The sequence below is a fragment of the Chelmon rostratus genome, chromosome 5 (assembly GCF_017976325.1).
Source record: "Chelmon rostratus isolate fCheRos1 chromosome 5, fCheRos1.pri, whole genome shotgun sequence".
Lineage (NCBI taxonomy): Eukaryota > Metazoa > Chordata > Actinopteri > Chaetodontiformes > Chaetodontidae > Chelmon > Chelmon rostratus.
Genome location: NC_055662.1, coordinates 22,499,435 through 22,523,671, shown reverse-complemented (window position 1 = coordinate 22,523,671; position 24,237 = coordinate 22,499,435). Strand labels below are relative to the sequence as shown.

The window sequence follows — 24,237 nt, the reverse complement described above, 5'->3', positions numbered from 1 at the left end:
CTACTCGGAGCAGCTTGGATGACCTGAGATGTGCCTGTGAACACACTTTCTCTCTCACACACACCCACACACACAAGCAAAGACAAAGACAGGGAGAGAAACTGAGTCCTTCTGTGCATTGATTGTATTTGCCCAAGGAAGTGAGAGCGCACCAGAGAGAGTGTTGATAGGCATCTCCAGTTCTCATCCAACACTAATGTTCTCCTCTGTGTCATTACCATTAAGCTGTAAGTGGCTTGGTATCGAGCCAAAAGGCCGGAAGTGAAATATGACTCTATCTGTCTGTGTCATTACTGCTAGATAGGCAGTCAGACAACAGATCTGCACCTATGTATGCTTTCATCTCATCTGCACCTGAACATATACAGATTTTAATACACACACTATATGTAGCACAGTGCTTTGAATCACCGATTTTACAATTTATTCCACTGTAGATCAATTGAGTCATTGAGTCAGTTGCATAACAGTAACTTAGTCACCAGTATGGCAGAGCCCAGTGGAGAGCTGAGGCTGAGTGGGAGACCGCTGAATGATATGCTGCCCACACTGTAGGAGGGCAGAGTGGGCGCTTGGGAAGCCTCCAGTGTATTGTAAATAGTTAATGCAGGAGTTTTGGCTGATGCCTTGAAATCGCACCATGCCTGTGCCATATTGTTAACCTCCTGCTGTGCAATTAATCACAATGAACTGCGGGAGACAGCTGTTAATGGACGGCAGGCTTGGTGGGGGAAATGGACCGCTGAGCACAGGGTTAGGGGACATGCAAGTGAACAGCGCTGTGCACTAGGCAGATATTTCACCGATGGGTGCCTGTTGTTGAGGATGTGTAAGGTAGCGGCCACTGCGCTGCCATAGTGACAAGAAGCCACTTTCTGTCACTAGAGCCTTGTGCAGCATTGTAGCTATTGACTTTCCTTTGCCTCTAACATTTTGCTGCTCCCAAGCCTTCTCTGGAGCAGGACCCGGAACAGGATGTACAGGACATCAGACCATAGATCTCTGTCTGAGAACATTTGAGAAGAAATGCTGTTGTTAAACATGCCTTCTTTCAGAATTACATAACTGTCTGTAATGTAGGTGGGGAGTAAACACAGGGATAGAGAGACATAGAAAAAAACAGCATCTTCATTCACTCTCATTGTTCTGGTGCAATAATAGGAAATTTAAGCTTTGCTTCATTTTGATGAGAACACCCAAAAACCCCTATAGGACCCATCGGTTGTCCCACTTTGGGACTCACTGCAGATTAAGACACAATTTTGATCCTTAAAGTTTGACGATGGGGCAACTTCTGTCCCAGAATTCGTTCGTTCGCATTTTGGGCCTAACGTGCATTTATATTTTACCTAACGGCATATTCTGAGGGCGAAGAGAAATAAGTTGCTTCATTATATCTCTCAAAATTTGTGTTTTTTTGCGTGCGGTACATCAAGGCTCATCGCTAAGTCACACATGTGAGACAGCGCTACCTGAACTATCCACCTTCAGGTTTATAGGACGTCATGTACGACAGAGAGGTGCATTTAACGCATATACGGAGGTCAGAATTGTGCTATGTCTGGTGTGGTTTCCATGACAGGGAAGTTCATACCCCGTGAGGCAGCCGCAGCTGATATGAATAGCTACAGAAAGGAGGGAAAGGAACTAAGTCAGCCTGTGGGATAATAATCACACTTACCCCATTGTTGTGGCTGACATGAAAGGCGACACCTGACGACCGATCCTTTTCGCTGGCAATGAAAAAACGAATCTCTCGGATTGGCTGCTGCGTATGAAGGTCTTCTCTCTACACGACAGCCTTCAATGTATCACCGTCGGTGCGTCTGCAGGAATTTGATGACATCTGCTCCATTCCCCTCCGCTGTCACCGCATGAAATCACACATACATGTCGTTGTGCACATGGCACGGAAATCAGATCTTCTTCTCGTCCTTTGGCGTTGAAGGTTTGGTGGTGGAGCAGGAGCAGCAGGAGCAGCGCTGCGGGAGATCCAGCACAGAGCCCGATGGAGATCCGACAGGCGCCCCGCTGCTGTCGTGTAAATTACAGATCCTCGCTGGAAGGGTGGACAAGCCCTGCTGCCTGAACTGGGAAAGACAACCCTCATTTAGCCAGTAGATAACGCACAGCATCACACTGTCCACCCGCGTCTCTCTCTCTCCCCCCCCCCCCTCTCTCTCATTATCATAGGCTCACATGCTACACCCCCACTGTCTCGCCCAGACTACAGCTATTTCACAGCTTCTCCACACACTCATCATTACCACTGCATTTTTATAATAAAGCCGATTTCTTATGAGGCTCGAGGACTAACCCTACAGCATCTCCTGTGTTTCTGCAACATCAGTTTATGCCATTTTTTTACTGATTCACTTGAATCACACTCCCACCAACGCCGGTATGTGCAGTCGTTTGCATAGATTCAAATATCCTGCAGTTTTAATACTGTAGCAATATGTGTGCTTTATTGATCTAAGCCTATCCACGGGCACCTATGTGTACCCCGCCCCCCAAACCGCTCCACATCTGGCTGATGCATCGGTTTCCCTCCCACTCAGATCGCTGTCAGTATTGAACTGCCTACGTCACGACCCCGTCCTCCGCAGTGACGCCACTCGGTGCTCAAGGGACTGATGCCATTTGATGCCTTGTTGTTTTATAAAAAGTTTGTTGAGAAGTGGCCTACTCACCAAAGAGAAAACCTTATTCCTTGGCTGATATGAACAATTTCCCTCCCTGCATTTTCTGAATCTACCAGCAGCATTAGAATTGTAGACTGCTGTTAGGCTGTGTTCGGTGAACAGGTCACTGCTTTCTTTAAAATAACACAAATTAGTAATGAACTGCCCACTGAAAAACTCAGTTCATGCCCCATGAGTTATGTAGGCTGTTCACTGTCAATAAATCAATTGTCTCTGGCAGCCTGAAAACATGTGACAAATCCAATAGCTTTAAAATGACTGAAATATACATCCTCATGAATATTTGTCATAATTGTACATGCTGTTCTTTCTTATCTGATTCTTTTATATTCTCTTCTATGGGTTTCGGTGGGCTGTTATATGAGTTTTTGTTTTTTCCATTTCATTTAAATGGTTCTATTTAAGTCATAAAATGATTTTAGGGCCAAATCTATTTTTGAATTTTGTAGGTGTGAGGCAAGTCTCATATATCATGGCTTAAATCACTCATATATCTAGAATAACAAAAGGATGACAAACGGGGAATCTGGAGACATGTATACATATGATCCAGCAGCACTGGTAGCCTACATAGAGCTACTCCAAAACAAATGAATGAAATACTAATGGACTGGTGGGTCATAGTGGGTCACAGAACTCACAAAGGTACAACAGAACAGTAACAAAATTTAATAAAATAAGTCTCTGGTTAATCATCTCTGTTGATTTACTGTCCCCTAAAAGTAAAGACTGTTGTATTGTTTTCTCATCACTCTTTTCTCATCACTGATGTAACATAGTGGACTTAAATCAACCTTAAAATAGAATACATGCATGTTATGTTTACAAAATTGAAAATATTGGTTTAGATATGTGAATTTGAACAGTGCAGAAGACAGTTCAGACAGCATGACTATAGTGAATATGTCATCTAGAGATAAATCTTTGAGACTGCTCCACAGACATTGAATAGTAGATAATGGGACAGGCCTACAATATCTAAAGAAAGTTGCACAGACAGTCAAAGATGTCAGCAGTTCAAGTCATGATGTATTGTTCTTTTCTTTTATCTTGACTTCACTGTCCAATATTATTGATACAGCTCAATGTTGGTTTTTGTTGTGATTTTGGGTGGATTTTCCCTTTTAAAAAAGCCTTGCACGTCCTCTTTAAATCACGTTCTATTACGTCATGGCATCAATGCGGAAGTGTATACTTGAAAGTAGCACCTTCAGATTTGTTTACGACATGTAATTTGGTGAGTGTTACAGAGCACCATTCTTCAGTGGATGTTTTTAGTCACATTTAATGACACATTTGTACAGACATACTCTTGACACGAATCTACAGAGAAAAAGATTTCATTTTGTGATAATCGTTACAGATATTTGAATCAGCTAAGCTATCCAGGCGCTGCTTAACGAGGTCTGAGCTAACGTTAGCTCGCGTTGTTGCCCGATCGCCGATAAGTTTTGGTTTCCTCAGAAACTTTTCGTGTCATTATCATTGTCACAGTTGGTACCACTAGTACTCAGTGATGAGTTCAGTAATTGTAACAACCACACTTGTTCTTTGATTGCTGCCGATACTAGCTGTATTGTCGCTCTGTTGTTGTTTCAGGAAATCAGCCGAGTTGATGCTGGAACTCTGTGAAGAACGGCAGCATGTTCCCCCGCAGCGCTGCACCGACGGGGCAGTCAGCCTACAGTAACGGCCTGTACCCGCCACCCGCTGTGCCCCTGTACCACGATTACAACCACCAAAGCCCGGCTGGTGTCAACAGGTGAGCCTTAAGAAGAAATTTACTGCACTGGTGAGCTAAATATGAACGACATCAGTATAACAGTTGTAAATAATGATTACTTTTAAGTCCTGTACAACAATATGTGCATGTTTGGTAGCTTCTATGTTCCCGGACTAGAGAGACTGCCTACATATAAATGGAAGCCCACACCATCCACTCCTCCAGTCCATCCTCCTCGCACACCAACTATGACCAATGGGCGCAAGTATGTAATTTCACCATTTATTCATGACTGAATTATCTCATTCTTCTATATATTTACACTGACCTTCATTTTATGAGCATTTTCTTTTAACATACTGTGGGAGAGTTGGAATGGAATGAAATGAAACCTGCTAAACATCATAAATTAATGTAATGTGTACCTTGGAGTGTCTCCATCTCTGAGTATATGCTTGTGTCAGAGTGGCACATGCATATCCTGTCCACAAGGAGAGGACAGGATAGGATATTTTGGCGGCGCCATGACGTTGGTCTGTTTGCTATCTAAGGTATAACTTGACATTGAGCAAACTCTATGCCAAAACTGTTGTGTAGGTTCTGTTTCTTGGTATAAGTATTGTAAATAAATATATACTTTAAGACAATGGAGACTGTCCATAGGGTGTTTATTTATTAATCAAAATGGAGTGCTTTATGTTTTTGCTAGTCGTGCGCACATATTTAACTGCTCGAATGTTTAGTTCAGATGTTTATTCTGTATAGCTTAGTTCTTTATTTTTTATTTCACTATTTTTTCTTATATTGGTATTTTGTATTGGATTTTTGCCTCTCACTTGAAAGCTGTGCCTTACTTGAAGGTTGATCTGTACTTGTAAGTTGTTCATCACTTGTAAGTTGCACATTACTTGAAAGTAGTTCCTGTTCTTATTTTGCATGCCCTTGTGTGTCCACCTTTTTGAGCTGCTGGAACTGCAAATTTCTCCTTGGAGATAAATAAAGTATATATCTATTTATCTATCTATCATATCTAGTCCATGTATACAAGCTATACAAATTTCTTCCCTGATGTCAGACATGTGTTGTAATAACTGTTATATTCAAGTAAGGACAACTCTCCTATTCATCAAAGTGAAGATTGACCAAAAAGTTTTCCACATCGCATGTCTTGTCAGATGTTTCCTTTCATTATCTGTCTTCCAGGAGGCAGAATGCTGAATACAGCTCCCATGTTGTGAAACGCCAACGTTTCGACTCCTCTTCTCACCCATCAATCGGCTCCTCATTAATTCGGACCCCTCCCCCTCGTCGCCCTGAGCAAGTGGTGGCGGGATCATCAAGATCAGATTTTGATCGCTCTTATCCCAGCCCACACTCCCATCCCCACCCTCAGGTGCCTGCTGTCCCAGACAGCTCCGACAGCCTGCAGATTTACGCAAAGGACAAGGTATTTTCAGATGGCCTTAAACTGTAGCTGATATACTATACGTCAAGTGTGACAATGTGTTGTTGTATGTGCCCTCAGTTGAGTGTTCAGATGGTGGAGCTGTTTGAGGCGTGCCAGCAGCAATCTTCTGATTTGACCCGGAAGGAGATGTTCCGAACTCGGCTGCAGCAAGACATACAGCGTGTCTATGCAGGTGTGTATAACATACACAGTTGTGATCTGTGCGGACTTCCTGTTGTGATTCTTATTCACATTCAGTGTGTTTCTTGCAGTGGCGCGACTTTACTTGACTGGATCTTCTATGAACGGGTTGGGCTGCCGGAGCAGTGATGCTGATCTGTGTCTGGTCCTCAAGGGAAAAGTGAGTTATCTGTGTCTCTGTGTATATCTGTCTGTGTTTGTTTGTGTTTGTGTGTGTGTATGTACATTCATTGATACCGACTTTCTCTTAAACACCTGCATGTTGTTATGTTTCAGAAAAGACCTGATCCTATTCATGTGCTCTCCGGTCTCCAAAGGTTGTTCAAATCACTGTGTGAGTAATGAAAACACATTTTTTGACTATCAAATCAAATCAAATTCTTTTGAATAATGCTATGTCCTCTTAACATGGTAACTCACCACCAGGTGGAGCTATTTGCCCATTGCAAAATTAGTTTCAAGTTCACAGAAAAGGAAACTAAAACGACCATAAATCTCATGATCTTTGTTTTGATACATAGCATATGTAGAGAGGATTCAACTGATCAGAGCCAAAGTGCCAATCCTCAGGTTCAAAGAGAAAGGCAGGTAGGATCAAAACTGTCCTTTAAGCCTGTTTTTACAACATCATCAATGTTAAAAAGAAGTGTTAATATGACTGTTTTACTTCTCCTATCCTCTTTAGTGATCTGGAGTTTGATCTGAATGTCAACAACACAGTGGGCATCAGAAACACATTCCTTCTGAGAAGTTATGCCTATGGTGCGTGAGACAGTCAAATAAAACCTTGATTTTTATGGCAGCAAAATGGCAGCGACTGTGAATGACTCACTTAGTCAAACCGCAAGCGGTGCATTTGTTTCCTGAAAGGCAGATGACGAAGTTTCTTGGTATGACCTGCTGTGTTTGTGCATTCTCTCTCAGCTGATCTCAGGATAAGACCCATGATCCTTGTTGTCAAGAAATGGGCACGGCACAATCAAATCAATGATGCCAGCAAAGGAACGTTAAGCAGCTACACGCTGGTGCTGATGGTGCTGCACTACCTCCAGAGTCAGTACAATCACACACACACACACGGGCAAAATCTTTTTTCATTCCGTTTGTATTTTCGACTCCTTGTGAATCTCCTCTTATATGTGTTGTTTTCTTTACAGCTCTTAATGAACCGGTGCTTCCCTCTCTACAGAGGGACTACCCGGTAAGTGTCTCCTTTGTTTTTTGTATTTTTTGCCACTGAGTGTTGTTTCCACTATCATTTTATCTGTTTTTTTAACTCATCATGCAGGTTAATTTAAAGGTGCAACTGGAAACTTAAGTCAAGTAGTTTGTTTAACAGGCAAATGCAATACAAAAAGTAAAAAGCCTTTCAGACACTTCTCCATTCATATGCTCTGTCTTTAACTTTGCTTCATTAATGACAAAGAAAGAATCTATTCTATACTCTAAAGGTTTCAAGTATTTGTCCTTTTATCCTTTGCCTTAATTTTCAGGAGTGTTTTAATCCCCTTGTGGACATTGACATGGTTCCAGAGGGACCCAAACACATCCCCCCCTACATCTCAAGAAACCAGTCGTCTCTTGGAGAGCTGCTTGTGGGCTTTCTCAAATACTATGCCACATACTTCAGGTATCTCCCAAGGACATCACATTACTGAGTCTAGTGTTTCAGATGCACCCATGGTTCTTCTGCCTGCTCATTTTCTTGCTCCCATTCCTCATCTCCTGCTCCTCTGGCCAACTTCTTCTCCCTCGCCAGTACCCTGTCTCTCCTCTCCTCCCTCTACCCTGCATCCTCTTCTCTGGTTTCATGTTTCTGGGTGAAGGACAGGAGCAGGTGGGACCTTTGGCCTTACACAGCACTAAACATGACATACCATGATCCCTGTTTTTGCAGTATGTGTGTTACCTTGCCACACCACAGCCGCAAGGTTGAACTAAAACTCGCCGCACAAACATGCTCGGATATTTGCATTTTTCAGTTAAAAAAAAAAAAACAACCCTCAAACAGGTCACGCATACAGAGTGCATTTTCTTGCCCTTGGCATAAAAAATGCATGTGCCATTATTGTACCTTCAATTTGATGCATTCAAGATTCATTCATGAGTTTGCAAAATTTTTTACCACATGACATGATTGTATCTTTGACAATAATAAGAGTGTTTCATGTTCACATTATCTTTCCCAAGCAAGTTTCAGTTGCCTGTTTTTACACTGCTCTGAATTAAACTCAGGACAACTGATGCCCGTAAGATATAGAATTTATCTGAAAAACATTCCCTGTTTGTTGACAGTAAAGGCTGCATATATTGTAGCTGATCAGCCATTGGTATGGTCCTTCAGGACTTTGGTCATTGTATTTATTTTTAGCATCATAGGACCCTAAATAATTCCCTAGCTTTGTTTTTTTTTTCCTGTTTCTTGCAGGTGGGATAAGCAGGTGATCTCTGTTCGAGAAGCCAGAGCTTTTCCCAAGAACAATTCCCAAGAGTGGAGAAACAAATACATATGTGTGGAAGGTAGATAAACATTTTAATAGACATAACATGCCACTACCATCACCACTTAACAATAACTGGAGCATCATTGTAAGAAATGTCCCCACTAATGCTACATATTCAGTGAGTGACAGCAGTTCTTTGTGTTTCAGAGCCATTTGAAAGAAATAACGTTGCCAGGGCAGTCCATGAGAAGATCAAGTTTGATATCATTAAAGCTCAGTTTGCTGAGGTACATGCCAGTCCTGGTAACCCATCGTTTTTTGTTTCTTCCTCCAAACCACTGTGGGACAACCACGAGTTATTCATAATCCCCCTGCTTCTTATCTACCTGTGTCTGCACAGTCATGTCGGATACTACAGCAGAGGAAGGACCTGAACTCCATCCTCCCAGTCAGAGCCATCATTAATAAGGAGTCATACAGAAGATAAGAGATTCCTCTAATTAGAGGAGCTGACGGGAGTCTTCTACCTCAAGACAGGCCTGTCCCCAGAAACAAAGAGAGACCTTTGGGATGTGCTGAGAGAAGAGTCCTGCTGCCTCTGCACCTCACAGCCAGAAAGACTCTGGGACTGTGAATGCTCTGGCTGCTTCTGCCACACACAGACTGTATGTCCTGTGGCAGTACGTATTGAAAATACTCATCTTCAAATGCTTTGCAGACTTTGTCGATCTTTTGTAATTATTGTACTCCCTTAATATACAATATTTGTGTAGTGACACCAGAGGGCTCTGAAATTAACATCCTGTTACTTAAATTGGCAACAAAGAGATGCTGCATTGAAGGATAATGATGGTCAATGTTATTAGAGATGGTTATTGCTGCTACTCGGCCTTCCTTCCTAATGCACATAGCATTCCTGGGAAACAGTGAAGTTTACTGACTGTATATGAAAAGACAAAATAATACCTGCAACCTGCTGATATCTGAAGCTATCTTAAATGTTTAGGTTGGCCTGGGCTCAACCAAGTCAGTCTCAGTTTTAATTATGTCCATGTTGCTAGAGCCATACTGCACAGTATCAGTTTTGAAGATGCCAACAATTTGTTCCTGCCTCATATGTGTACAGTATATACCTTATATTATTTTCAGCCCATCTAGATGAACCTGTAACATAAAAGCCTTTTTTTCTATTTTTCTAGGTCAGTAGTCAAGCAATTGTGGGTTGAAACACTTTTTTCTATGGCTGCATTAAAGGCGCTCCCTTTTTTCATCATCACCATCTTTCTAAAAACTGACCTTGTTATTAAGTGATGTTTTACGTTAGCATCATAATTTAAGTGACTCTGAGGTGGATCACTAGAGGGCTGGATTGTGGATATTTCCACTCCTTTGTCATTGTTCATAATATGTTTTATTTTTTCCCTGACTGGTGTCAGGCCTATACTGTGTTACTTCAGTTCAGTATCCACTTGATTTATTTGGACAAAAGTGATGTGTCGTTCACTCATTTTTGGTTCACTTAATATGTAAGTTATTTGAAAAAGTTACACTTGAGTGTGACCTCTTTTTTTTTGGTTTCTATTTTTCCTCATTGCCTTTTTGTACATTTTGTACATTATTGACTTTTAAATGTTTATTTAAAAAAAATAAATAAATCTCTGAAGATGTATGATTGTTACTTTATATTTTTGAGCTCTGTGAAGCCCAATGAATTCTTCGCTATGCTAATAGAAGTGCCAAAATTATATTAAATTGTACACCGTCTTTTGCAGCTGTCATTCATATTCAGATGGGCTGAGTATTTGACAAAGTGAGGTTTAGTGGCATTCTTGATTTTATGCTTTAAGGTTTGGAAATTAATGCAAATGGTATCAAGGGCCATTCTGGGGCATGCAATGCAAACAGGACTCAAAAACAACCACTTGATAATCCATCACACAATATCATATTTGATCACTTTGTAGATAAAAATCAACGTCCGACATTTTATCCATAGAAATCATGCTTAATTTGGAATAGATATTGACCATAGGCACGAATACAACCCCATAGATCTGGTCCAATCCACCTAGCCCACCTTTTGAAGTCAGGTGTTATTTTGTTTCCTCTTAGTAATGCTGTTCCTCCACCGTCATTGGGAGCTCTGATGTCACTGAATGGCCTGTGTTGATTAGTTTTTGTTCTGTGGTTTGACGCCTTATTACACCTAGTTTTATGACTCTTGCATAGTGCCAGTACTGCTCGGGGGTAGATACCTTACAGGATGTGCATGTGTGTCTATAGGTGTGTGTTTGTGTGTGGCCCTGTTTAGTGTTGCCACCAGCAGCAGGGGGACCGGGGAGTACTGTTTCAGCTCATGGCCTATATATAACTTAGCAAAGGGGATTTTGATCTTAAAGTCACACTGGCTCATTTGGCTGTTAGCCACTGGAACAGATAAAGATAATAATGATTTTCACAAATCTATCTTTCTTTCAAATCTAATCTTTTTATGACAAGTTCAAAATCTAACTTTTGAGTTTGTTGGTAGCGTGCTTAACCTAATACTCAGACTTATCCTCTCTAACTGCTTTTCCCCTCTCTGTCTCCACTCCCCTCTTTTCTTTCCCCACTCAGTCTATTTCTGTCCCCCGCTGAGTCAGATGGACAGTTCCCAACTTAGAATGACAGAAACAGGCAGACCGACTCTTCGAAATCAGAGTGGCTGAAAACATCAAGGACTGTGAAAGAAAAGAAAAGAAATAACATTGGGGAACTGCAAAGGATAGAGAGGGAGGATATTACCAAGATGGAGGAGTGTGAGAGTCTGGACTCGGAGATGACAGAGCTGCAGCAGTTTCATTGCGAGGCTTCAGAGGCCATCAGCCAGGATGATGAAGATGAAGTGGAGGAACTGCAAAACAGGTGCTTTACACACTGGATCTTACAAGCTGAATAACCCCAATTGTGGCTCACTCTAGATTTGTGGAAAGCGGTGTCCTCTCTGCTGAGAGATTTTACCATGAAATGTATTGAATGGAATGGAAACTACTTGTTTTTGGCCTTTCTAGCTCAGACACTGTACATTTTGCTTTAAAGAGAGAAAAGAGATGACACAAGTCTTATCTCAGTCTGGAGAGTGTGACTGGGCAAGTGTATCCAAGTGACACAAAGCAGCACTCTATTACTTTCATTAAATATATTGAAAGATCCTCAGTTCTTCAGCTCACATTGTCAGTGTGGCACTGCAGACAGCTCTATCCTAATATTTGATATTATTCACCATCCCATATTTTACATCTCATTTATCATATTTCATACTGGGTGCTCTAGTTATCCTCACCATGTCTTAAATGGTAGAGGACACTGATACGTTAAATGTATCTGGGAAGGCCAGTCATCTCTTTTCTAATATTACATGAATGACGCTTGTCACCCTGCAGTAGCCCAGCTGTATTCATAGCCAGAGGGACAGCGCAGAGCCCATATCATCATTATTTTTTCGGCTCATCACCCACATTGGCAGCCTGGCACCAGACATCTGGTCTTATGCTGGAGAGCTACACTCCTCAAGTTATTATCTTGAGAATAGATCGGCAGGTGTTACCATGTTTTTATCTTAGATTTGCGAACTTACCTCAGGTGCAAAATGTGAATGAGGTTTCAGTGCTGGCACATCTTGCTCAGATATGTTTTGGTTTGATTCATTGGTTTGTTCTCTGCTTGCGTTTCAATGATTTGTGCCAAAAGTATCTCCTCTTGCAGTTAGATGGTTTAGTCATGCCCTTCTTCTTCTGGTGAACTGCACATACAGCCTGCTCTCCTTCCTCTAACCCCGTCCATTCCTCTCTCCTCCAGTCTGCGAGAGGTTGTGCAGGACCCGTCTGTGAAGCCCAAACTTCAGTGCCTGATGGTGGATCCATCGTTCTCCATGGTAACTGTTCAGAGTGAGGACAGTGGTATCGTTTGGGAGACAGCCTCTAGCCGCTGCTCTACCCCCTGGGCCTCTGAGACCAGCTCTATCTCTGAAGCCTACAGTATGGAGGGCTCTGGAGCTGCTGGAAAGATCACGATCGTCTTCGATGAGGATAAAATAGTCCGCAGGAGGACGAGGTCTGGAGGAAGGAGCAGCAGGCTGGGGGACAGGCTGAGTCGACCTGGTAGTTCAAGATCAGCTTCAGCTCTGGGAGTGGAGAGACTGGAGATGGCAGAGGTTTCTCTTCCTAACATCAAACCGGAGAAAACTGAAACAGAGCCGGACATGGAGGAAATCAAAAACAAAGATCAGCAGCTGTTTAGTTTGATTTCAGAGGGTTACGAGATTCTCAACATCAGAGTCCCCTCCAAACTTCCCACTGTGGATGAGGAGGAGAGCACAGATCTGCAGGACAATTTGTCTTATTTGGACCAGACTCCAAAGATCAGGTCTCGAAACCATCATGACTTGACACGGAAACAGACTCATGGCTTGCCAGAGGAGGGGGAAATACTGGATCACCAAGAGGTATTTTCTAACACCTTCAAACTCTATTTTTGGTTTCATTTGCCTTTTTTCCATTCACATTAAATTAAAATGCTGTTTTAAACACTAAATTGTCCTCTATAGATTTACTGCCTGATTGTGATCTTTCCACAGCCCTCAGAGCAAGACTCTCCTCAGCCGTCACCTGACACGGAGCTCAGACACACACCCACCCAGAAAGAGAGCACCAGCGACATAGACTACTTTGAGAAGTTTACCCTAGTTGATGTGGTGGTTCCCGGGGAACAAACTCCTGAGCTGCACAAGGAGGCAGAACAGCCTGCAGCAAAGACCCAAAAAGATGAGCAAAAGCCTGCTAAGGTGGCAGCCACAGACAGCCCATCTGCATCAGAAGACTCCTTTGTCTTTGTTACAGATGTGGAGATAGTTGGGGAACACCTGGATGAGGTCTTCTATGGAGAGGGAGCGCCTGCTGATGCACTGCAGAGGAGAGAAGATGATGAGGCGGAGGGTGGAGCACGGATGAGAATGAGACGAGAGAGTCAGAGATCTGTGAAGGAGAATGGTTCAGTGTTGTTTGGGAGTGAAGAGACCATCCTCACGCCCATCTTTATCTCCCCTGGACCCCCTAAGATCATTGACCCCATCCTGCTGGAGGAGCCCACCGCCATGTCCTTTATGTACACAGACCTCTACGAGGATGCTGTAGGCGAGAGGAGGAAGAGTGACGAGGAGTACTCTGAGGCAGAGAGCGTGGCATCTGAGAAATCTTATAATAGGCGTTTGTCAGATTCAGAGGAGGCAGACGGGTACCTAGAGAAGTTTATTTTAAAGGATGAAACTCCTGCAGTCGATGTTCAAGGAGAGTCAGTAGAGGACAGGAGTGAGGGGAGGATGATGTGGTCGCAGAATAAATTTGAAATGACAGGATGTCTAACAAGAGTGGTCAAGGAAGAGGACAAGGACAAAACAAAGACAGAGGACCCAGAGACACAGGAGGTCAGTGTTGGAGATGGGAGTGATGATTTAAAATCAGCAACATTTGAGGGCAAAAGGGAGATAGTTACAGAAACAGAAAAGGAGAGGGAGGAAACACAACTCCCCACGGTGACCAAAGAGCACACTCTCAAAGAAGCTTCAGAAGAATCACTTCAGAAGTCTAAACTGAGAGCAGATCAGATGGAGGATCAGGAAGGGAAACTGGAGATAAAGAGAGACCAGACTGAGGCTCCTGAGAACAGCACTGTTGAACCGTATCCAATGCAACAGGTGGACAGTAAAGATGAGAAAACAGAGAAGAGGGAGGAACATCAGAGAGAAGTGCCAGCAGAAACAACTAGCAGTAATGCTACAGAGGAGTCAGCTATGATAGCACCTGTAAGCAGAGAGGTACCTCACATCATCACTAAATCTGCAACACCAACAGAAACCACTGAGAAGCATTTGTCTGAGGAGGCAGCTGCCGACACTATGACGGTGGCTACTGATGAGGAAGTAATAACTGAGTCCATAACAGAGGCCCCAGCTGAAGTGAAAGAACCTAAGACTGAAGGACAGAAAACACTCACCTCAACTGAAATAGAGACATCAGCAACAGAAGTTGTTCCTGAAGATGTTGCACCTGTTGAGGTTATCACTGACTGTGATGCTGCAGTACACGCAGTAGTGGAGGTAACTGAAAAAGCAGTTGATGAAAAGGAGATCCAAACTCAAGTTCAGATTGATCTTCAGGAGGTAGCTAGTGTGGAGACGACGGATGTTCAGACAGCAGCTCCTGAAGGAGAAGAACATGGAACTCTAACAGAGGAAACTGCATTCGAGAGCCAGGTGCCTGGATTTCTTACTGAAACTGATCAGGAGTCAGACGTTAAAACTGAGATTTCAAGGGAAGTAACTGAACCTGTGAGGACAGAAGAAGCCAAGACAGGCTCAGACAAGAAGCAGCATGAAATTCCTGAGTCCAAGAAGCATCAGCAAGAGGAGTCATTAACTGATGGGAAATCAGACAAAACAAAGCTGATACCTGAAGCCAAAGATAAAACACCCTCAGTGGACATTGCGCCAGATGTTCAGGAGATGGTTAATGAGGGTGATGATTTAATCCTCCTTGTTCCCAAAGGACAAGCTGTAGAGATGGACATAGAGATCAGCCAAAGGTCAGAGACGACTACAAGTGATACAGTAGCTCTTCCTAAACCTGACAGCACATGTGAACGTCTCAAAGAGCCTGAACCAGTCATTATATGCCCAGAGACGCTTCAGGCACCAAATGAAGAATCAATGACAGAGCTTCAACTGGAAGTAAAACCAGAAGTTGTTCTGAAGGAAGAAGGACTACCTGGACATGAGTCAGACAATTGGTACTTGAGTCCTGCACCTCTGGAGGAGGCTAACAAAGACGAGCAGAAGGTGGAGCGTGATTTTGAAGAATACAAGGGTGTCTTTTCCCCTCTGAGGAGCTTTACACCCCAGGAGGATTTATCCGGGCTACACAGAGACGATGTGCAGTCAGAAGCAGCAGATGTTGAACTGAAGGCAAAGATGCACAACGTGGAAGACACCTCAGAAACGAATATTGTTAAAGAGGATTCAGGTCCAGAGATTGATCTGCACAGAGAGGGTGTAGGAAAAAAGATAGAGCAAGGTGAGGCAGACGCAGAGGCTCTAGAGGTGACTGTTGAGGAGCTTGAATATGAAGTGATATCTAAACAGGATGCAAAAGAGATGCCAGAACCTGAGACACAGAGATATGCAGAGGAACCAAAACCTGAGTGTAGTCAGGAGAGAGAGGAGAGGATGGATACAGAAATGCAGAAGGAGGAGGAGAGAGTCTTTGATCTGTCCCCAGAAGAAGAGCTCATTGAGGCTGACTATGAAATCATTGATGCAGAGGAGGAAAGTCTGGCCCGACTGGCTGCTGAGCTGCAGGGGATGGACTGGTTCTGTCTCACCTGTGGATGTCTGCTGTCACAGGATGACTGCGTGTCTGGAGAGCATCACAGCCATGAGGTGACTGCTGTGGACAAAGCCTACGAGGAAATTAAGGTAAAGTACATATATGAACATGAACATATATTAATTTACATTTACAAACTTTTGTTTTAGAATTTACATTGAGGGTTGTTGGAGCTTTTTAACCTTTACTTAGCACTTCTGTTTGTGGTCTCAGAAACCCCTGCTGTAAGATGTGGTTAAATACAATGAATTTTCATCTGCTCTACATTTGTGGTTGGCGTTAGCAGATCTCTCTTTTTGGAATTTTATAACAGTTTGTCGGGAAGAGACCTCTCTGTGGTATAAATGTGTCCAAACATAATTAGTGTCGCTATGTAGGATAACATACTGTACATTTCTTTGTCTGCGTGTGAGTGACTTTTTTGCAAACAAAAGAAATATACACTCAGTTGCCAGTTTATTAGGCATCGATTTCTAAAATTAGCAAAGCCTAATGCAACTGTCCTGCCAAAAATCCTATTTTTATGAAGGCTATATTGTTCATTTTTGTTGAAACTGTGTTAGAGAGGTGCTGATTCGTCTGTGCAGTCCTTTTGGACGCAGCACATTGTGGTGCTATTGAACTGTACTGCATTATACTGTACTGACAGGTGTTTTGATTTTTTCCCCACCCAAATTATATCAACGAGGGTAGGCTAAATAACAGAAACACCTCTCTATATAATGCAATACCATTCAGCAGCACTACAAACTAACATGCTCCAATTAGACAGTCAATAACTATTAACTTACTGCATTTAGTGTAATAAATACTGTTTAGTAAGTATTGCCACAGTTACTACATGACATGAGCAAATGATGTTGAAATAAATACTTTACTAACTTATAGCTTAGTTAACTGCACAGTATTAGTGAAATTATTAATGAATAATACACAATGCACATGTATTGAATGGTGTGGCAATTGTTAAAAATAGATTTAAAGGACTAGTTCAACATTTTATGTCGTTCTTGTAGCAAATATGCATATTTCCCAAAATGTTGAATTATTCCTTTTTCAGATCAGACAACACGTCACAGTGATCATTTTAGCAGGCTGTTGCTGGAGCGACGCAGCAGTTCTCATGCCTGATGGCGTGCTATAATCAAATAGCAGCTCATCATCATGCACTTTACCAGCATTATTACAACACATGGTTATGATCGTAGCACACTTTAGTGGCATTAGTTTGGGTCATCAGATAATTAAGTGATCCTAAATCCATCAGCTATAACTTTTCCATTCATGCTGGCAGGTTGCATGCGCTCAGGCTGCTGGCAGGCTACGGTCCAGCACATTGAGCTGTTGTGATGTAACGCTCTACTTTGATCAGTGGAAAGGTCCAGTGTGACATCATCAAGTGGAGACTGATATGTGATCTGTTCATACACACTGTTCTTCCTCCCTGTCCCTGCGTGCCATCACAGAGTCAGCCATCAGTTTTGTTTAATCTATATTAATGTTATAGCACCTTCTAGCAATCTTAAAAAAATCTTTTAGTTTTCTTTTACGTCCAGTTTTTAACCTGTAAATTCATGGGCAAACTTGAGAAAATCCTCACTGTAGTACAAGACATTTCTTTCAGGAGGAGGGACAATATTCGGTTTTTAGCTGTTTTTCTGTGATTTGTGAGGATACATTTGTCAACACGAAGTGACATATTTCACCATGCTTTTGCTAAACAATTATAGTGAAGTATCTGGCATCTAAATCAAAGGAAAGCTGGAACAAACTGAGAATGATCAAATGTCATTTCCAGATGATATTTGAACCAGGTCTTCTGCATGTGTGAGTTGTATTTCTATGATACATTGACAGCTGGATTGTAAATAAGACAAAGATCAAAGCTTTAATACAGGTCTGACTTCAGCACCAAGAAGTGCGGCGTATTCAGATACTCCACAGAGGGTAAAATCGATCCTGACAAGCTGAGCAAAACAACTTAGCAAAACTGTATCCAGTCCAATTCTCTGAGCTAGAATGTGCAGTGCAACCCTAACTTCTTCATGCATGGATATGCACACATTCCGCCTCACTCTCTCACACACACACAAACACACACACGCACACACCTGTTTTCTGACTCTCAGTGGAGAGGTGGTCGGCCTCAGAAGGAGCAGGGAGCACTAAGTGTTCACAGCTTGACCTAGTTAAATGTGAGCTGTCAGTGTTCGGGTGGTGACAGGGGATTGCCACCGTTCCTCTTCCTGGAATATCCTCCCCGATGATTCCCCTTAAAGCTGCATGAGGCAACATTTTAACCTGAAGATTAACCTGTCTTATCAGTCTAAATAATAACAACACAAAGGAGCACCCATCTCCCATTTACTGGGACCCCACAGATCCATCCGACTGCCGTAATAAAATTCATGTTTTAGATATTGCCACTGGTGGGAAATTTTTAATACCCAGCAAATGATTAATTGAATCTTTAGAGCAGGTGAAGAACTCAATTCAGACAAAGAGAGAAACGTCTGTTATTCAGGTCCTTAAAAAACAAATTCAGCTATGATTGCAACACTGCAGAAAACACTGCTGCACTTGATTTGTAAGATTGCAAGTTCAGGTCAGTCTCTGTTTTGGTGAACAACAAACACCCTCATTAGTCTCTGTTGTCTTAAAATGAATGTATTTATTTACAATAACTGGTACCAGGAAACAGACCCTCGACAACAGTGGCAGTGACAAATAATCTTTCCAGCAGTCCACCCAAGAAAACAAGGTCATGGATCGAGGCGTGTTAGCTATCTGGTCTAAACAGTATCCAGTCTCCATCCAACATATCAAGAAATTGAGACAAGGTCTCTCAAGGTCCTCTAATCTTTCCAACTAGAGAGTCTGCACCTCCTCACATGCTAGGCCAGGGTCAGTTAACCATGACACTTTTTTCTGACCAGTGTGGGCGTGAAGACTGAGTTTGGTGCAGTCTTATCATCAGTCATATCCACAAAGTTGCAATAATTATCTTTTACTCAAAAAACAGCATCATATTTTTCATGTCTGTCTTAAAACAGTGCTGAACAGGAGTTATTCCACACTGGAATTGCTTCTCCTCTCTATACAGGCCTTGGAGGAATTCCTTCTGATTTCAGTGTAAGCGATGGGCAAAATATGCGGCTTCAGCAGTATTTTCAGAATGGAGTTTCCTTTGTTTTTACGATCCTTCTGATGCGAGTCAGCAAAGAAACATTATCTGAGGAAACAAAAAGGTAGAATTTTGTACCAAAGAGGCTGTACATGTTTACATGAAAAGAGGACTGTAGATTTTGATACCCATCGCTTCCATTGGAGACACATTAGGAAGGGATCTCTTAATGGGCAGTGTGGAAATAGACTTGAAAAACTGTGAACATGACTTTTAATCCCAGCTGTATGGTGTTGTCAGAGGCTCGGGGATATGAATGTGATATTTGACCTGCAAGTGTTTTTTTCATCAGGAGAAGCTGAGTGACTGGATCTCAGAGCTTCAGGGGAGGTCAGAGAACATCGAGGACCTGGTGTCTGAGCTTGAACTGGCCTACAACTCAGTAGAGGTAAAACAAGATGACAAGACTAAATGTGACTATACCTCTTTTTGATATATACATACCGCTGTCATTCACTGATATGATACATCCCATCATATCATTTCATTTATGAATATTTGTGAATATAATATCTTAGTTTTCTGTCCCTCTCCTCTCAACCAGGACCAGTGTGTGGAGACCGAGGCAGCGATGCAGGCGCAGAATGAGGAGATGATGGCTCTGGTGATGGAGCAGTACAACAACATGTCCGTCAGCATGGAAGAGGAGAAGAAGGCCAAGCTGGAGCAGCTGTACGACCAGATTGTCTCCTTCCAGGAGAGCATCGACTCTGCCAAGGCCACTCTGGAGACCACGGCCAGAGAGGCTGAGACTGACGCACGGGTGAGTCCTGAGGCTTATTGATCAGTGGGGTCATATTCGGCCAATGATCACGGTTTATATCAAATTTCTGATAAATCCCTCATCAATCTGTTCTCTCACCAGTCACCTGAAGACATTCATGCAAGGTAATGGCCTTTCAGTGAATGGAGTGTGATTTTCTAACCAGTTTATACTAACATTTTACTAGATAGAGAAAACCCATACAGTTTGCCTGCAGAGCTATAACTTATGCAGGATGCCAGTATGCTGAATATTCAAGAATAGAAGTAGATTTTCCATTCCAAACTCAGTAGATAGAAAAGAAATGTGGCTGTATCCTTAGACTTAGACTTAGAATACTTAGAAAGTATTGTGGTCGTGTGGTCAGGATCAAGGCAGCTCTGGACTCAACTATGTCACTGGAGCTGGGTCCCAAGGGACTGCTGGTGTTCGAGGACTACGCCAAGGGCAACACTTCCAGCTCTCACCTCGCACAGCGCAAGGGAATCCCAGGTAGGTCTGATAAAAACACATCTTTGCAGATACAGCTAACAGCTTCAAGAAGTCTTGTGTCATATGGCAGTTAAGAATCATATATGCCTCCTTGTCAGTGCCTCAGAGGCCTACGCTGCAGCCTCAGGAGCCAGGATCAGCCACCAGCGCCAGTGTCACAGTTTACTGGAAAGTCAATCCTGGAGATATCATAGACTGCTTCCAGGTCTACTGCATGGAGGATCCACAAGGAGGTAAATACTTCCAGGATGATTAAACTGGAATAGTGGCCAAAGGTCTTTCTTTATATATTTTTTAGTATCCTTCTACCTAAGGTAGCTTGATGTACTGTTTTGACAGACAAGAAAGTTATTAGATAAATCTGCATACAAACACAGTGCATGTGTTGTGGCTGCTGTTGTCCACAGCTGTGTCAGAGGAGTATCGTGTGACAGTGAAGGAGAGTTATTGTGTCTTGGAGGAGCTGGAGCCTGACAAGACCTACAAGGTGTGGGTGATGGCTGTCAACTACACCGGCTGCTCTCTGCCCAGCGAGAGACTCGCCTTCAGAACTGGTCAGTCCACACACTGGAGCTTAAGTTACAACAACACAGAAACTTAGTCAGATAAAACTGGAACGAATAACAAAATTAAGATAATAATAAGGTTTAGATAATCAGTCTTCAGTGGTAATTTTGGTTTCAGTATCAGTATGGCAGCTTGTTCTCTTTCTGGCAGCTCCATCAGTACCACTGATTGATACAGAGCGCTGTACAGTCATGTGGGATTCAGCCACACTGCGGTGGAGCTCAGCAAAACAGACTCGAGAACAGAATTACACCTTGGAGTACTGCCGCCAGTATGAACTGGAGGGAGAGGGGCTCAGGTGGGTGTTTTGTTTTTTAGAAGAAAGAAAGAAAAAATCTTTTAACTATGTCATTTCCTACACTGACCACCTTAGAGAAATTAGCACATAACATTTTGATGTACCATGGTTTGTTCCTGTATTTCATGTGCCTGCATGTATGTGGGTGTATGTTACATACTACTAGGTCCATCTCAGGTATCAAAAGCTGTGAACAGAAGGTTCTCCTGCAGCCCAATGAGAATTATCTGTTTTACATCAAAGCTGTGAATGTGGCTGGAGCCAGCGAACAGAGTGAGGCTGCACTCATTTCCACCAAAGGTAACAAAACACACATGTGAACTCTCTTTGTATTTCTACTTGTGTGCAACATTACAAAAATGCACTTCACTTCTGGCTCTCTGTCACTGTTTTCAGGGACGAGGTTCCACCTGCTGAAAGCCTCAGCTCACCCTGCTCTGGAGCTGTCAGTGGACCAGACCACCCTGCACTACTCTCAGGATGCGCTTGAAAACACACCATCTACAGACAAACAGTGAGTTTCAATCAGCTCCAACCACTCTTTGAACCCTTTTAACGAACATGTGTAAACCAGAATGTGTGTGTTATCAAGGTGTCCATCTATCCTGGGTGAGTTGTTGCTGGCAAAAGGACGTTACTACTGGGAGACGATTGTGTCGCGCAGCACAGCTTACAGGCTTGGAGTGGCATACAGTGCAGCCAATAGAAACATCCCACTGGGGGAAAACAGCATGTCATGGTGTTTGCAGTGTATCCCTACACCATCAGGGTATGCATAAAGTATTTCTCTCCGATTAACTTCACCCATTTACTCCCACTGTTTTGGTTTAAACTTTGCTCTCCCTGTCTGTCCAGCTGCAGGTATCAGTTGCTCCACAATGACATTCAGTCCAGTGTGTTTGTGATTGAGATGCCTGAGCGAGTGGGTACACTCCTGGATTATCAGCTTGGCCGTCTATCCTTCTACAATGCCCAAAATGGTCGGTTGTTAGGCACCTTCCGCCAGCGCTTCACACAGCCGTGCCACCCTGCTCTGGCCCTGGAGATGCCGGGCAGCCTGGAGGTCAGCATGGTGATGGAGGTGCCAGAGTTTACCAAAGACAGCTAGCTCTGCTATCTGCCTCACATACTGTTTACAGTTCATGTTGGACATATATTGATTTGAATGATGAAATGAACATTATTGTATTAATGAGAAAACTGCAGATATGACAGCACATGAAATATATCTGATATCCACAGTAAAGAAGACATACTGGGTCCCAATCTTCTAAAGAGGCCTCATTGATGGGTTTGTGTATTTTGTAGTGAGATCAAATCTAATCAATGTAGCGCTTCATTGCAAAACAAGTTTTCTCTGATTGAGCAGGAATTCAATTCAAAATGAAATTGTAAATATCAAAAACAGAGGCAGTGGAAGTGAATGATGACGTGTGAAATACAACAGGATTGAAATTTAGCGCCTTGAATATTTTTTACAGGTGAGTGTCTTGTATTTTGTTTCGTCACAGGGGAAGTGAAACTTTGTGGATCATTTCATAAACCTGACCATAACATATGCTGATGTGAGAGTTGTAAATGTTCCGTGATTTACTCATTTTCAGTTTTCTTTCTTTATTTAAACCCTTATGGATAGTTACCGAGACTGCGACTGCATATTGAACACACACTGTATCATTACTGAGACAAATAACAGTTAAAGCCTTTTGTCGACACAAAGTTTAGAGACTGAACTATAGAAATACCCTGTAGCACTTTTAAACTGTGTCTCATAATGTTAATGTATGTAAATAACCTTTTCATAGATGTGATCAATTCTATATTTTGTTATGTGTAACTCAACCGTGGAGATTGTTTTTCTTTTCCTGTCTTCCTGTTAACTGATTTTCACGTCTGAGCTGAATGAACATGTTTATTTTTCTATTTGTGCAACTGGACTGTTTGTTTTGATTCAGTTCATTAGCTTCCGTTCTAACACACATTCACCACTAGAGGGCCTCAGTACTCCATTAGCTGAAATATTGGCTCAAAAGCAGCCAAAAATGCATAAAGGTTATGCTCTCTGCAACTCTAACGCAGCAGTGCCGTGTCACATAAAAATGATCCTGAACTATAACTATTTAATTAGTCATTGTGACCTAATCAACAACTAAAATGAAAGGAAATCAAATACATTTTCATAAGTTTGAAGTAGTAAGTATGTTTGTTTACATTAAAATATTCTACTTCCATGTATCTTTTCATTGCTGCTTACCCTTACTGCAATGTAATATAATGTACATTATTATCAACCTAAAGATGTGTGTATACTTTGATACACAAATTAAATGTGGACAGAAATGTGAGTTGAATGGGTTTAACCTCTATTGCAAATGAAAGGAACCTCAGGCAGAAATAAATCAAATACGTTTCTGCTACCAATCCTAACAACTTCTGTAAAATCTATCAAGCACTTAGACTTCCAGATTGCTTTTTATGACTTGCAGCTACTGTAGATATAGGAGACAGGCACATCGCTGACAAAGCTACATGGTTCTCCAGAGGACATGTCATTTCACAATTACTGCATTACTATTTTTCCAGGCACTCATTCATTTTCCCCCTCATCTCTGACACCTTTCCTCACTTCTGGGGAAACAAAGAGGAAAAGAAGAAGAGGAGTGTGCAGCAAACACATGCAGACCATCAGGGAACAGCTGCTGGCTTCCATGTGATCTGTTGGACCGCTCAGCTGGAACCTGACAGAAAGCCCTTTGAGAGGTGACAGCCTCATTTTACTGGAACTATTCTTCTCCACCTTTCTGCAGTGGATAGCACTGGGTTGGGAAGTTGGAACAAATTTTATTGAAAGACAAAGACACTAGTTAATATGATTTATTTGACAAACATATTTTTCTAACCCAGAAAATGGAGGGAAAAAGACCTAAAAAATACTGCAATTGAAAAGACGCATATCTTTAAGATATTTATTTTAGCACAGAATTGACAACAGATC

General features: G+C 42.3%; 2 protein-coding genes across 2 annotated transcripts; both read left to right on the top strand.

Moving 5' to 3' along the window:
- The first annotated feature begins 3,886 nt into the window (after positions 1-3,886).
- On the top strand, positions 3,887-10,187 carry tent2 (terminal nucleotidyltransferase 2). Its single transcript, XM_041936750.1, has 15 exons — positions 3,887-3,942; positions 4,305-4,467; positions 4,586-4,693; positions 5,632-5,875; positions 5,954-6,068; positions 6,148-6,236; positions 6,353-6,410; positions 6,598-6,664; positions 6,762-6,838; positions 7,001-7,129; positions 7,234-7,277; positions 7,570-7,706; positions 8,505-8,596; positions 8,728-8,807; positions 8,921-10,187. Exons 2-15 carry the CDS (start codon positions 4,349-4,351, stop codon positions 9,005-9,007), a joined length of 1,446 nt encoding a protein of 481 aa, XP_041792684.1. The 5' UTR covers positions 3,887-3,942; positions 4,305-4,348; the 3' UTR covers positions 9,008-10,187.
- A 1,116-nt stretch (positions 10,188-11,303) lies between these two features.
- On the top strand, positions 11,304-23,346 carry cmya5 (cardiomyopathy associated 5). Its single transcript, XM_041936453.1, has 14 exons — positions 11,304-11,424; positions 12,358-13,003; positions 13,136-16,027; positions 19,415-19,510; positions 19,667-19,885; positions 19,988-20,010; positions 20,253-20,377; positions 20,476-20,610; positions 20,785-20,931; positions 21,095-21,242; positions 21,409-21,542; positions 21,639-21,756; positions 21,835-22,011; positions 22,098-23,346. The coding sequence occupies exons 1-14, from the start codon at positions 11,309-11,311 to the stop codon at positions 22,348-22,350; spliced, it is 5,229 nt and encodes a 1,742-aa protein (XP_041792387.1). The 5' UTR covers positions 11,304-11,308; the 3' UTR covers positions 22,351-23,346.
- Positions 23,347-24,237: the final 891 nt, after the last annotated feature.